General features: G+C 38.0%; 3 protein-coding genes across 5 annotated transcripts; all 3 read right to left on the bottom strand.

Annotated features, from left to right (window-relative positions):
• Positions 1-2,309: 2,309 nt before the first annotated feature.
• LOC116177880 (cytochrome P450 4C1-like) lies at positions 2,310-4,754 on the bottom strand. The gene is made up of 6 exons (XM_031497038.1): positions 4,232-4,754; positions 3,725-3,928; positions 3,488-3,673; positions 3,090-3,436; positions 2,970-3,038; positions 2,310-2,914 (listed from the first exon to the last, which is right to left on the bottom strand). Exons 1-6 carry the CDS (start codon positions 4,377-4,379, stop codon positions 2,405-2,407), a joined length of 1,464 nt encoding a protein of 487 aa, XP_031352898.1. The 5' UTR covers positions 4,380-4,754; the 3' UTR covers positions 2,310-2,404.
• Positions 4,755-5,443: 689 nt separating this feature from the next.
• Positions 5,444-12,537, bottom strand: LOC116177882 (cytochrome P450 4C1-like). Of its 2 annotated transcripts, XM_031497042.1 has the most exons (7): positions 12,393-12,537; positions 11,881-12,084; positions 11,644-11,829; positions 11,245-11,591; positions 11,125-11,193; positions 10,541-11,069; positions 5,444-6,324 (listed from the first exon to the last, which is right to left on the bottom strand). In XM_031497042.1, the coding sequence occupies exons 1-6, from the start codon at positions 12,499-12,501 to the stop codon at positions 10,560-10,562; spliced, it is 1,425 nt and encodes a 474-aa protein (XP_031352902.1). In that variant the 5' UTR covers positions 12,502-12,537; the 3' UTR covers positions 5,444-6,324; positions 10,541-10,559. The 2 variants fall into 2 exon arrangements, with proteins under 2 accessions (XP_031352902.1, XP_031352901.1); XM_031497041.1 differs by lacking the exon at positions 5,444-6,324 and having other exon boundaries at positions 10,436-11,069.
• LOC116177881 (cytochrome P450 4C1-like) lies at positions 6,318-8,520 on the bottom strand. Of its 2 annotated transcripts, XM_031497040.1 has the most exons (7): positions 8,184-8,520; positions 7,666-7,869; positions 7,427-7,612; positions 7,335-7,375; positions 7,029-7,280; positions 6,909-6,977; positions 6,318-6,853 (listed from the first exon to the last, which is right to left on the bottom strand). In XM_031497040.1, exons 1-7 carry the CDS (start codon positions 8,329-8,331, stop codon positions 6,344-6,346), a joined length of 1,410 nt encoding a protein of 469 aa, XP_031352900.1. In that variant the 5' UTR covers positions 8,332-8,520; the 3' UTR covers positions 6,318-6,343. The 2 variants fall into 2 exon arrangements, with proteins under 2 accessions (XP_031352900.1, XP_031352899.1); XM_031497039.1 differs by having other exon boundaries at positions 7,029-7,375.
• Positions 12,538-12,591: the final 54 nt, after the last annotated feature.

Below are 12,591 nucleotides of genomic sequence, written 5' to 3'. Positions count from 1 at the left end.
ACCAAAATTTCTCGGGAAACCCTTTTTCGTATTAATTTTGGTGCGTAGAATCCAAAACAATTCGTACTTTTTCGATTAGATTTTTCAATCAAAAGTTATAGACTAGAAACCAATTTCGAAAGAAAATCAAAGGGCTGTAACTTTAGAACTAGTAGCCCAATCTTGGAACTGTTTGAAATTATGGATTCTACAGGCCACATTCTATAAGAAATTTTTTTTTCCGGGTCGATCTGTATCAATTTTTTCTTCGAGCCTCAAAAAAAGGCGATGTGTAACCTTCCTTTTTTACCAAAAATCGACTGCACCAAAATTTCTCGGGAAAACACTTTTTCTTATTAATTTGGGTGCGTAGAATCCAAAACAATTCGTACTTTTTCGATCAAGACTTCTCAATCAAAAGTTATAGACTAGAAACCAATTTCGAATGAAAATTCAAAGGGCTGTAACTTTTGAACTAGTAGCCCAATCTTGGAACTGTTTGAAATTATGGATTCTACAGGCCACATTCTATAAGAAAATTTTTTTCCGGGTCGATCTGAGACAATTTTTTTTCGGGGCTCAAAAAAAGGCAGTGTATAACCTTCCTTTTTTACCAAAAATCGACTACACCAAAATTTCTTGGGAAAACACTTTTTCTTATTAATTTGGGTGCGTAGAATCCAAATCAATTCGTACTTTTTCGATCAGACTTCTCAATCAAAAGTTAAAGACTAGAAACCAATTTCGAAAGAAAATTCAAAGGGCTGTAACTTTTGAACTAGTAGCCCAATCTTGGAACTGTTTGAAATATGGATTCTACAGGCCACATTCTATAAGAAATTTTTTTTTCCGGATCGATCTGAGACAATTTTTTTTTCGGGGCCCAAAAAAAGGCAGTGTATTACCTTCCTTTTTACCAAAAATCGACTGCACCAAAATTTCTCGGGAAAACACTTTTTCTTATTAATTTTGGTGCGTAGAATCCAAAACAATTCGTACTTTTTCGATCAGACTTCTCAATCAAAGTTATAGACTAGAAACCAATTTCGAAAGAAAATTCAAAGGGCTGTAACTTTTGAACTAGTAGCCCAATCTTGGAACTGTTTGAAATTATGGATTCTACAGGCAACATTCTATAAGAAAATTTTTTTTCCGGGTCGATCTGAGACAATTTTTTTTCGGGGCTCAAAAAAAGGCAGTGTATAACCTTCCTTTTTTACCAAAAATCGACTACACCAAAATTTTCTCGGGAAAACACTTTTTCTTATTAATTTGGGTGCGTAGAATCCAAATCAATTCGTACTTTTTCGATCAGACTTCTTAATCAAAAGTTATACACTATAGAAACCAATTTCGAAAGAAAATTCAAAGGGCTGTCGCAAGGTTACAAAATAGCAGTTGTAGGAGCACGAGCAAGGGGATTAGAATCATGATATATTTAGAACAACTTAAGAAGGAATTTTCATCTATTTCTTTTTATTCAGTCATTTATTTTAATGGTTAGTTTCTATTATCGACTAAATTCAGTAATGAGAGAGATTGATCGGAATCATATTTTCGGGGTCAAAGAGCATTTAAAGATCAATTTGATCCCTGCGACCATCATAAGGTAGGTTTACAATGAGCGCTGCTTTAAAATGTGACGCAATGGAAAGTGCGTGATGCACAAACAACAACGAATTTATATCAAGACTGATTATGTGTAATTACTTCATATTATAATGATATGATATTAATAGTGTCAGAAGATTATTGATTATCGTAAAAGTTTTTCAACATCGAAATGTATCGTTTTCTAATTTATGTTCACCGAATTTGCGGTTTTCATTCCATTGAGTTACTATAGTACACTAAACAAAGTATCTAATTCTCCTAGGTCATTGGTGATCTAGTAGTCCATCTTTTCATTGAGTCAATTTTTAATTACCATTTACATTAATCAAAGAGGAATCGACGCAGAATTTGGTTTTATTTCTCTGTAAGCAGCGCAATTGGAGCCTAATTCCTACAATAGGTATTTCTAAAGCTATGAAGCTGTCAGAGTGAAATTTTTAACAACAAAAGTGCTATCTATTATGATTTAACTAATTTAACAAATTGTACAAAGTGGGACCCTACCAATTTGGGTTTCTTTTGATAATGGTTTCTCAGGGACCATTATGAATACAAGGATGCCACTTTAACGTGGTTTGTTGGGTACACCCTTCCTCATCAGCTTAAAATCTTTATAAAATTCCTAATATGCGCTTGAATGGGTGTGCGTACAAAAATCTTATACCGGACAAAGGTTGCTATCTGGGGGTTCTTCAAAAGCGATGTAAACCACTCTCTACAATGCATTGCTTTTAAACACAATAAATCGAATATCTCAACAGGTATACAATAAATGAAGCTAATAAATAAATACTAAAGAAAACAGAGGAACTTAACGTCCTCTAAATTTGAGTTTAATCGGTTTCTTCGTTTTTAAAACTACGTGAGCCGCCAATACAATACTTTTCGGTGTATCGACGGGCATCACTTCGTACTCCCTTAAAATCGCCGATATAATACTTTTTCCCAGTAATAATGAGAATTTGTTTCCTATGCAGCCCCTAGGACCAGCGCTAAAGGCGAGGTAGGCGAAAGGGTGTCGATTTTTGCAATTTTCCGGCGAAAACCTCTCCGGATCGAATTTGTACGGATCTGGATAGAATTTGGGGTCGTGGTGGATGTCATATATGCGCACGTTGACATTGGTGCCCTTTGGGAGGGTGTATCCGGTGTGTGTTGTCATTTCTTCCGTGATGTATCGCGATATCATAGGCCCGCTGGGGTATAACCTCAGGGTTTCCTTTAACACCTGATCTAAATAACGCATACTTTGCAAGTCTTCGTAAAAGGTGCTGTCGTCGGTTTTGCTGAACACTCCCTCGACTTCTTCATAAACCTTTTGCTGTAAGTTTTTGTTTACGTAAGCGAGATATTTGCTTTAAGTTATTTTAGCTTACCTGTATTTCGCTATGGCTGGCCAGCAGTAGCAAGGCGAAGCAGATCATACTGGTAGTTGTATCGTGGCCCTAGAGATACTCAAAATGTACCCTTGCGAAAAACTACCTCCAGTTACTTACCGCAAACATAAAAGCATCTGCTTCTTCCCGAATATCGGCCACAGGAATTCGTTCGTCCAAGCTATTCTCAATTAGCAAATCGAGTAACCCTGCACCTCGTTTCGAAAAAGCACCTTTACTGGCAAAGTTCTTCCTCTTTTCTTGAATTATGTTATGTGTAAAGTCGTGTAGCACTTTCAAGACCTTCCTCGATTCCCAGTAACTGGGAGTTAACAGGTATATTGGCAGAAATGCGTACCACGGTCTACTAAGCTGATGAATGAATAGTTCACCGATCCGATGTGACGCTGCTAGATATTTACCTACTTCTTCATTGTCTTCGTCTAATTTTGTACCCATTACCGTTTCTAAAGGTACAAAATTTTATTACGTGACGCTAATTTATTGGAATGTATTACCACAAACTACGTGCATTGTGCCTTTCGATACGAGGGGCTCAATCTCTGTGTATTCCTTCTTACTTTCTCGCTCGATAAGTTGAGTGAATTTCTCGGCGTGCTCCTTGAAGGCCTCCACAAACTTACGCATGGTGCCAATGCTAAATGCTGGCCCTGTCATTTTCCTTCTTTCCCACCACTTCATCCCTACATTATACGATCAGAACTAGTCTTTCTTAGAGGAAAGTTGATTCTTACCTGAACTGTTAAACAGTCCCTTTCCGACCCAAGGTTCGAGCAACTGATACGTTTGGCCTTTGTTAAGGTACTTCCCAGAGGATAGCAGCACCTGAATGTCTTCTGGTACCATTAGATTAACGTAAAGGGTGTTGAGCACCAGGGTTTTGTAGATCGGTAGGGCGTCAGCTTTTGCGAACTTGTGGAGGTATCTCCATGTTTTATCTGAAACCGAATTAACGTTAGTAATGAGGTACGTAATGAGTGGTTGTCCATTGATAACATTCTTACATAAGCTATGCTACCTGCTACGGTAATGGTGCTTATTGAGAAGCAATAAATTTAAATTTAACTGGGTAAATTCAATATTTTTGTAAACTATTAGTTTATCGTTGTGACATTTACACTGGGATAGTAGATTGATAGATTGGTTCAAGGAAATCACAACTAAATTTCAAACCAAATTAACATATTGATATCTAACCGCTGCTGGTGCGATAAAGAATGATAAACCAAAGGGAAACTTACCCGGTGAAAATAAGAAGTGAGGTAGCGCCCCGAAAAAAGGATAGTGGTAAGGTCCGGGAAGTTTGTTTGTTAAATCGGCACGTCTTCTGTTGGACCACCATTTGACCATAAGGATGGCTAGTAGCACTAGTAGTGACACGATCGCCATGATTATACCATTACACTAGCCTAATCGCTCGTAAATTGCTTCTTATATTACAGACAAGCATTACGCATTAGACCTTTTGTACATTGTCTAATACTGACGTAAATGATAAATGAATATGGACGATTAGTTAGTGCTACTTTTCATTTTTGTTTGTCAATGTATTGTGGTGGTAACCGAAAAATGATACGCATATTTTCTATGTCACGCTTCCTGTTTGTAACTCAAAGAAGTTTATTGCATATTTGCATACAGGAAGGTGGCATGGATTATTGCTTATTATTTAGTAATAGTAGGGGAGCTAGCACGAAATCCACTGAACGAAAATGATCAAAATTTTAACCGATGGAGTTCCATTTTGCCCTATCAGATTATGCTAAAATCGATCGTCTGCCGCCTCAGGTTATATGACTTAAGGCGCTGCGGGTACTTCTTGCGGTACCAATTCTGAAAGGTTGTTTTTCGAGAAAATAAGTTATACACCAAATGAAAACGTTGATAATAGCTCTTAAAAAAATATTGAAAAAAATCGCGCGCATTTGATAACTCCGTAAAAAAACAATTCTTAGTCGGTTTTTCACGAACTTTCTACGGATATAACTAGGTTACGGTTAGACGAATGAAGCTGATTTTTTCTACAGACTGATGATAGGTACTACTAATGACTTAACGGTGTTTCGTTTTTAAATTTTTTCTCTAATTATAAGATTATCTTATTATCTTAACATTATAAGATTTCTTATAATTAGAGAACAAATTTAAAAAAGAAACACTCATAGTCATTGGCTGTGTCCATCATTAGTCTGTAAAAAAAATCAGCTTCATTTATCCAACGGTAACCTAGTTATATCCGTAGAAAGTTCGTGAAAAACCGACTAAGAATTGTTTTTTTACGGAGTTATCAAATGCGCGCGATTTTTTTAAATATTTTTTTAAGAGCTATTATCAACGTTTTCATTTGGTGTATAACTTATTTTCTCGAAAAACAACCTTTCAGAATTGGTACCGCAAGAAGTACCCGCAGCGCCTTAAGTCATATAACCTGAGGCGGCAGACGATCGATTTTAGCATACTCTGATAGGGCAAAAAGGAACTCCATCGGTTAAAATTTTGATCATTCTCGTTCAGTGGATTTCGTGCTAGCTCCCCTACTATAAGTGGAGAGTGGCAGCCTAGGGTCGAACCTATTCACATCAAAATGTAGTTATTATTATATTTAAATGAAGTCTTAAATAAACCCAATATGAAACAATAAAATATTACATGGTGCAAGATAATTCATTACAGTATTCAGTACCGCAATAAAAGGGGATTCTCAAGTCAATCGGAAGCCAATGTTTTGGCCCTAAGATCGACGAACATGGAGCAACTATTATGTGTACTTAAAGAAGCTTCAAAAAGATCAGCGAACCAACAGCTTCAGGTAAACCCCGTCCAAACAATAATAAAATAAATTAAATCCTGTGTGCCCAAATGTATGTGAGATCAGCAAGAACCGTGAGACCTACTTGGTACAACTGTCTAGGATGCATGTACCAGTTTAATTTTAAAAGGGTTGCAGCGAATTTCTTTAATTAACTTGAGAAACTCAATCGTAATTAACTATGTAAAGCAAGTACCTGCTTTTATCTTCAATCGGGCACGTATTCAAGTCACGAAAATTTTTACCATCGAGACTGCGTCAAATAAAGATTGTCCGTTAACTATGTGACCCATATATTAATATTTTGGAAAGATCTTGCAACGCTCGTTTAGAAATATAAATAAATATATATACACATTGTGTTAAAATATACATAGCGTTCTTATGCCACTTCAGCACCTAACGTTTTTTACAAGACATTGCGACCCGAGGCTAACACACTCTAGCACAACGTTCGTTTCTTTGATTAAATGAAATCTTTATTAATTAAATAGTTTAAAGGTTTTCACGGTGTATAGATAAAACCTAAAGCAAACAAAGGCGCTTAACGTCGTCTAAATTTGAGTTTAATCGGTTCCTTCGTTTTTAAAACTACGTGAGCCACCAATGTAATACTTTTCGGTGTGTCGACGGGCATCACTTCGTACTCCCTTAAAATCGACGATATAATAGTTTTTCCCATTAACAATGAGAATTTGTTTCCCATGCAGCCTCTAGGACCAGCGCTAAAGGCGAGGTAGGCGAAAGGGTGTCGATTTTTGCAATTTTCCGGCGAAAACCTCTCCGGATCGAATTTGTACGGATCTGGATAGAGTTTGGGGTCGTGGTGGATGTCATATATGCGCACGTTGACATTGGTGCCCTTTGGGAGGGTGTATCCGGTGTGTGTTGTCATTTCTTCCGTGATGTATCGCGATATCATAGGCCCGCTGGGGTATAACCTCAGGGTTTCCTTTAACACCTGATCTAAATAACGCATACTTTGCAAGTCTTCGTAAAAGGTGCTGTCGTCGGTTTTGCTGAACACTCCCTCGACTTCTTCATAAACTTTTTGCTGCATGTTTTCGTTTACGTAAGCGAGATATTTGCTTTAAGTTATTTTAGCTTACCTGTACTTCGCTATGGCTGGCCAGCAGCAACAAGGCGAAGCAGATCATACTGGTAGTTGTATCGTGGCCCTAGAGATACTCAGATTGTACCCTTGCGAAAAACTACCTCCAGTTACTTACCGCAAACATAAAAGCATCTGCTTCTTCCCGAATATCGGCAACAGGAATTCGTTCGTCCAAGCTATTTTCAATTAGCAAATCGAGTAATCCTGCACCTCGTTTCAAAGAAGCACCTTTAATGGCAAAGTTCTTCCACTTTTCTTGAATTATGTTATGTGTAAAGTCGTGTAACACTTTCAAGACCTTCCTCGATTCCCAGTAGCTGGGTGTTAACGGGTATATTGGCAAAAATGCATACCACGGTCTACTAAGCTGATGAATGAATAGTTCACCGATCCGATGTGACGCTGCTAGATATTTACCTACTTCTTCATTGTCCTCGTCCAATTTTGTACCCATTACCGTTTCTAAAGGTACAAAATTTTATTACGTGACGCTAATTTATTGGAATGTATTACCACAAACTACGTGCATTGTGCTTTTCGATACGAGGGGCTCAATCTCTGTGTATTTCTTTTTACTTTCTCGCTCGATAAGTTGAGTGAATCTCTCGGCGTGCTCCTTGAAGGCCTCCACAAACTTACGCATGGTGCCAATGCTAAATGCTGGCCCTGTCATTTTCCTTCTTTTCCACCACTTCATCCCTACATTATACGATCAAAACTAGAGTCTCTCTCAGAGGGACGTTGATTTTTACCTGAACTGTTAAACAGTCCCTTTCCGACCCAAGGCTCGAGCAACTGATACGTTTGGCCTTTATTAAGGTACTTCCCGGAGGATAGCAGCACCTGAATGTCTTCTGGTACCATTAGATTAACGTAAAGGGTGTTGAGCACCAGGGTTTTGTAGATCGGTAGGGCGTGAGTTTTTGCGAACTTGTGGAGGTATCTCCATGTTTTATCTGAAACCGAATTAACGTTAGTAATGAGGTACGTAATGAGTGGTTGTCCATTTATAACATTCTTACTTGAACTATGCTCCCTGCTACGGCAATGGTGCTTACTGAGAAGCAAGAAATGTTATTATACACACGAATTAAGACGTAAATTCAACATTCTTAATATATTAATTAGTTTATCGTTGACATTTACACCGCCAAGTTGATAGAAAATTGATACATTTGTGCAAGGAAGTCAATTTTGCTTCAAACCAAATCAAAATATTGATAACTAACCACTCATGCCACAAATAATAATAAACAAAAAAGAAACTTACCCGGTGAAAATAAGAAGTAGGGTAGTGCCCCTAAAAAAGGATAGTGGTAAGGTCCGGGAAGTTTGTTTGTTAAATGGGCACGTCTTCTATTGGACCACCATTTGACCATAAGAATGGCTAGTAGCACTAGTAGTGACACGATCGCCATGATTATACCATTACACTAGCCTAATCGCTCGTAAATTGCTTCTTATATTACAGACAAGCATTACGCATTAGACCTTTTGTACATTGTCTAATACTGACGTAAATGATAAATGAATATGGACGATTAGTTAGTGCTACTTTTCATTTTTGTTTGTCAATGTATTGTGGTGGTAACCGAAAAATGATACGCATATTTTGTATGTCACGCTTCCTGTTTGTAACTCAAAGAAGTTTATTGCATATTTGCATACAGGAAGATGGCATGGATTATTGCTTATTATTAATTAGTAAGTGGAGAGTGGTAGCCTAGGGTCGAACCTATTCACATCAAAATGTAGTTATTCTATATTTAAATGAGTCTTAGGTAAATAAGCCCAATATGAAACAATAAAATATTACATGGTACATGATAAATCAGTACAGTATTCATGTACCGCAATAAAAGAGGATTTTCAAGTTAACCGGAAGCCAATTTTTTGGCCCTGAGATCCACGAACATGGAGCAACTATTATGTGTACTTGAAGAAGCTTCAAAAAGATCAGCGAACCAACAGCTTCAGGTAAACCCCCTCCAAACAATAATAAAATAAATTAAATCCTGTGTGCCCAAATGTATATGAGATTAGCAAGAACCGTAAGACCTACTTGGTATAACTGTCTAGGATGCATGTACCAGTTTAATTGTAAAAGGGTTGCAGTGAATTTCTTTAATTAACTTGAGAAACTCAATCGTAATTAACTATGTAAAGCAAGTACCTGCTTTTATCTTCAATCGGGCACGTATTCAAGTCACGAAAATTTTTACCATCGAGACGGCGTCAAATAAAGATTGTCCGTTAACTAGGTGACCCATATATTAATATTTAGGAAAGATCTTGCAACGCTCGTTTAGAAATATAGGTACTTATATATACATTGTGTTAAAATATACATAGCGTTCTTATGCCTAATGTATTAAGGATGGATCACTTCAGCACCTAACACTTGTTACAAGACATTGCGACCCGAGGCTAACACATTGTAGCACAACGTTCGTTTCTTTGATTAAATGAAATCTTTATTAATTAAATTGTTTAAAGGTTTTCACGGTGTACAATTTTTTTTATTGAAAATCAATTTCCGCGAAATTATTGGGGGTATCGAGACAAAAATCGTGTCACTTCATTCCCAGAGCACATCTATATAATAACCTTAATAGTTGAACGTTACTTTAGGGTGGCTATCCTTTTAAAAGACTAGGGAAAAAATCCGGAGTGGGGTCTGGGGGTTTGGAATGCCTCCAACCAGCAGAAAGTGCCCTTAGCAAAAAAAACAGATACGACTGTCCATCCCCAAAAACGTTGGACCGGAGGGTCAGGGCGGTATGGAATACTCTTCGCAGACAAAGATGCGATTACCTTTTCCCAAAGACTACAATGACAGTGATAGGAGTAGTTTACTTCGCTTAGGACACTCTCTGCTAGCTGGGAGTATGAAATACCCCCAGCCAGCACATACATGTTCTCAACAGTTACATCAAAGATCTTTAATGCCAACCCAAAAGATTAGCACGCACTTCGATGCATATTTTATTAGGTTTAAATGTCCGTTTATATGCCCCTTTCTTGCATAGTGTGATTTGGAACGAAAATGTACTAATTTTATATGTGTGCCGTTTTATTATTACATTGTCACCAAAAATTGTTAATAGAGGGCACTTTCGCTAGTAGTGTCTTATGGTGTTTTCTTACGAAAACCATTATCGCGTAGGCTAGGACCAGTAAAAGTGATTATTTCTACTGAATGCCATCATCTGACGTATTATGGTTGTCAATAAATGAATTAATTGAGACATCGGGAGAAAGCTCCCAAGCGAAACATTCTAGACCCCCAATTTATTTATTTCTTTTTTTTGGCATGTACCTACTACTCATCTTTCTGACATAATTGATTGTTAGACACCAAATAAGCGACACATACTTAATATGCACGCCTCATCACCGAAATTGAATAACGTACCTACTGCAACGTGGGCTAAGATGTTCTAATTTTTATTCGTTATTTTTAAAAATTTCTGAAAATTAAACAGATGGACCAACAGATCGAAAAATAATGTAAACCACTCATTAAAATGCACTGCATTTTATCAGCATTTCAATTGATAATACAACAACATCACAATAAATAAAATAGCTTAATAGGTACATGTAAGTACAATAAATAGATAAAACCTAAAGCAAACAAAGGCGCTTAACGTCGTCTAAATTTGAGTTTAATCGGTTCCTTCGTTTTTAAAACTACGTGAGCCACCAATGTAATACTTTTGGGTGTATCGACGGGCATCACTTCGTACTCCCTTAAAATCGACGATATAATAGTTTTTCCCATTAACAATGAGAATTTGTTTCCCATGCAGCCTCTAGGACCAGCGCTAAAGGCGAGGTAGGCGAAAGGGTGTCGATTTTTGCAATTTTCCGGCGAAAACCTCTCCGGATCGAATTTGTACGGATCTGGATAGAGTCTGGGGTCGTGGTGGATGTCATATATGCGCACGTTGACATTGGTGCCCTTTGGGAGAATGTATCCGGTGTGTGTTGTCATTTCTTCCGTGATGTATCGCGATATCATAGGCCCGCTGGGGTATAACCTCAAGGTTTCCTTTAACACCTGATCTAAATAACGCATACTTTGCAGGTCTTCGTAAAAGGTGCTGTCGTCGGTTTTGCTGAACACTTCCTCGACTTCTTCATAAACTTTTTGCTGCAAGTTTTCGTTTACGTAAGCGAGATATTTGCTTTAAGTTATTTTAGCTTACCTGTACTTCGCTATGGCTGGCCAGCAGCAGCAAGGCGAAGCAGATCATACTGGTAGTTGTATCGTGGCCCTAGAGACCCTCAAAATGTACCCTTGCGAAAAACAACTTCCAGTTACTTACCGCAAACATAAAAGCATCTGCTTCTTCCCGAATATCGGCCACAGGAATTCGTTCGTCCAAGCTATTTTCAATTAGCAAATCCAGTAATCCTGCACCTCCTTTCGGAGAAGCACCTTTAATGGCAAAATTCTTCCTCTTTTCTTGAATTATGTTATGTGTAAAGTCGTGTAACACTTTCAAGACCTTCCTCGATTCCCAGTAGCTGGGTGTTAACGGGTATATTGGCAAAAATGCATACCACGGTCTACTAAGCTGATGAATGAATAATTCACCGATCCGATGTGACGCTGCTAGATATTTACCGACTTCTTCATTGTCCTCGTCCAGTTTTGTACCCATTACCGTTTCTAAAGGTTTCAAAATTGTATTACGCGACACTAATTCATTGAAATGTATTACCACAAACTGCGTGCATTGTGCCTTTCGATACTAGGGAGTCAATCTCTGTGTATTCGTTCTTACTTTCTCGCTCGATAAGTTGAGTGAATCTCTCGGCGTGCTCCTTGAAGGCCTCCACAAACTTACGCATGGTGCCAATGCTAAACGCTGGCGCTGTCATTTTCCTTCTTTCTCGCCACTTCATCCCTGCATTACACGATCAGAACTAGTCTTTCTTAGAGGAACGTTGATTCTTACCTGAACTGTTAAACAGTCCCTTTCCGACCCAAGGCTCCAGCAACTGATACGTTTGGCCTTTATTAAGGTACTTCCCGGAGGATAGCAGCACCTGAATGTCTTCTGGTACCATTAGATTAACGTAAAGGGTGTTGAGCACCAGGGTTTTGTAGATCGGTAGGGCGTGAGTTTTTGCGAACTTGTGGAGGTATCTCCATGTTTTATCTGAAACCGAATTAACGTTAGTAATGAGGTACGTAATGAGTGGTTGTCCATTTATAACATTCTTACTTAAACTAAGCTACCTGCTACAGTAATGGTGCTTACTGAGACGCAAGAAGTGTTATTATACACACAAATTAACGCGCAAATTCAACTATTAAGTAGTTTATCGTTGACATTTACACCACCGGGTTGCGTGATAGGAAATTGATACATTTGTGCAAGGAAATTAATTTTACTTCAAACCAAATGAAAATATTAATAACTAACCGCTCGTGCCACAAATAAGAATAAACAAAAAAGAAACCTACCCGGTGAAAATAAGAAGTAGGGTAGTGCCCCCAAAAAGGGATAGTGGTAAGGTCCGGGAAGTTTGTTTGTTAAATCGGCACGTCTTCTATTGGACCACCATTTGATCATAACAATGACCAGTACCACTAGTATTGACACGATCGCCATGGCTACACTATACTGACCTAATCGCTCTAAACTTGCTTCTTATATGGGAGG

The sequence above is a fragment of the Photinus pyralis genome, unplaced genomic scaffold (assembly GCF_008802855.1).
Source record: "Photinus pyralis isolate 1611_PpyrPB1 unplaced genomic scaffold, Ppyr1.3 Ppyr1.4_LG8, whole genome shotgun sequence".
Classification (NCBI taxonomy): domain Eukaryota; kingdom Metazoa; phylum Arthropoda; class Insecta; order Coleoptera; family Lampyridae; genus Photinus; species Photinus pyralis.
The sequence above is the reverse complement of the archived record's forward strand: the minus strand, read 5'-3'. Positions and strand labels throughout refer to the sequence as shown.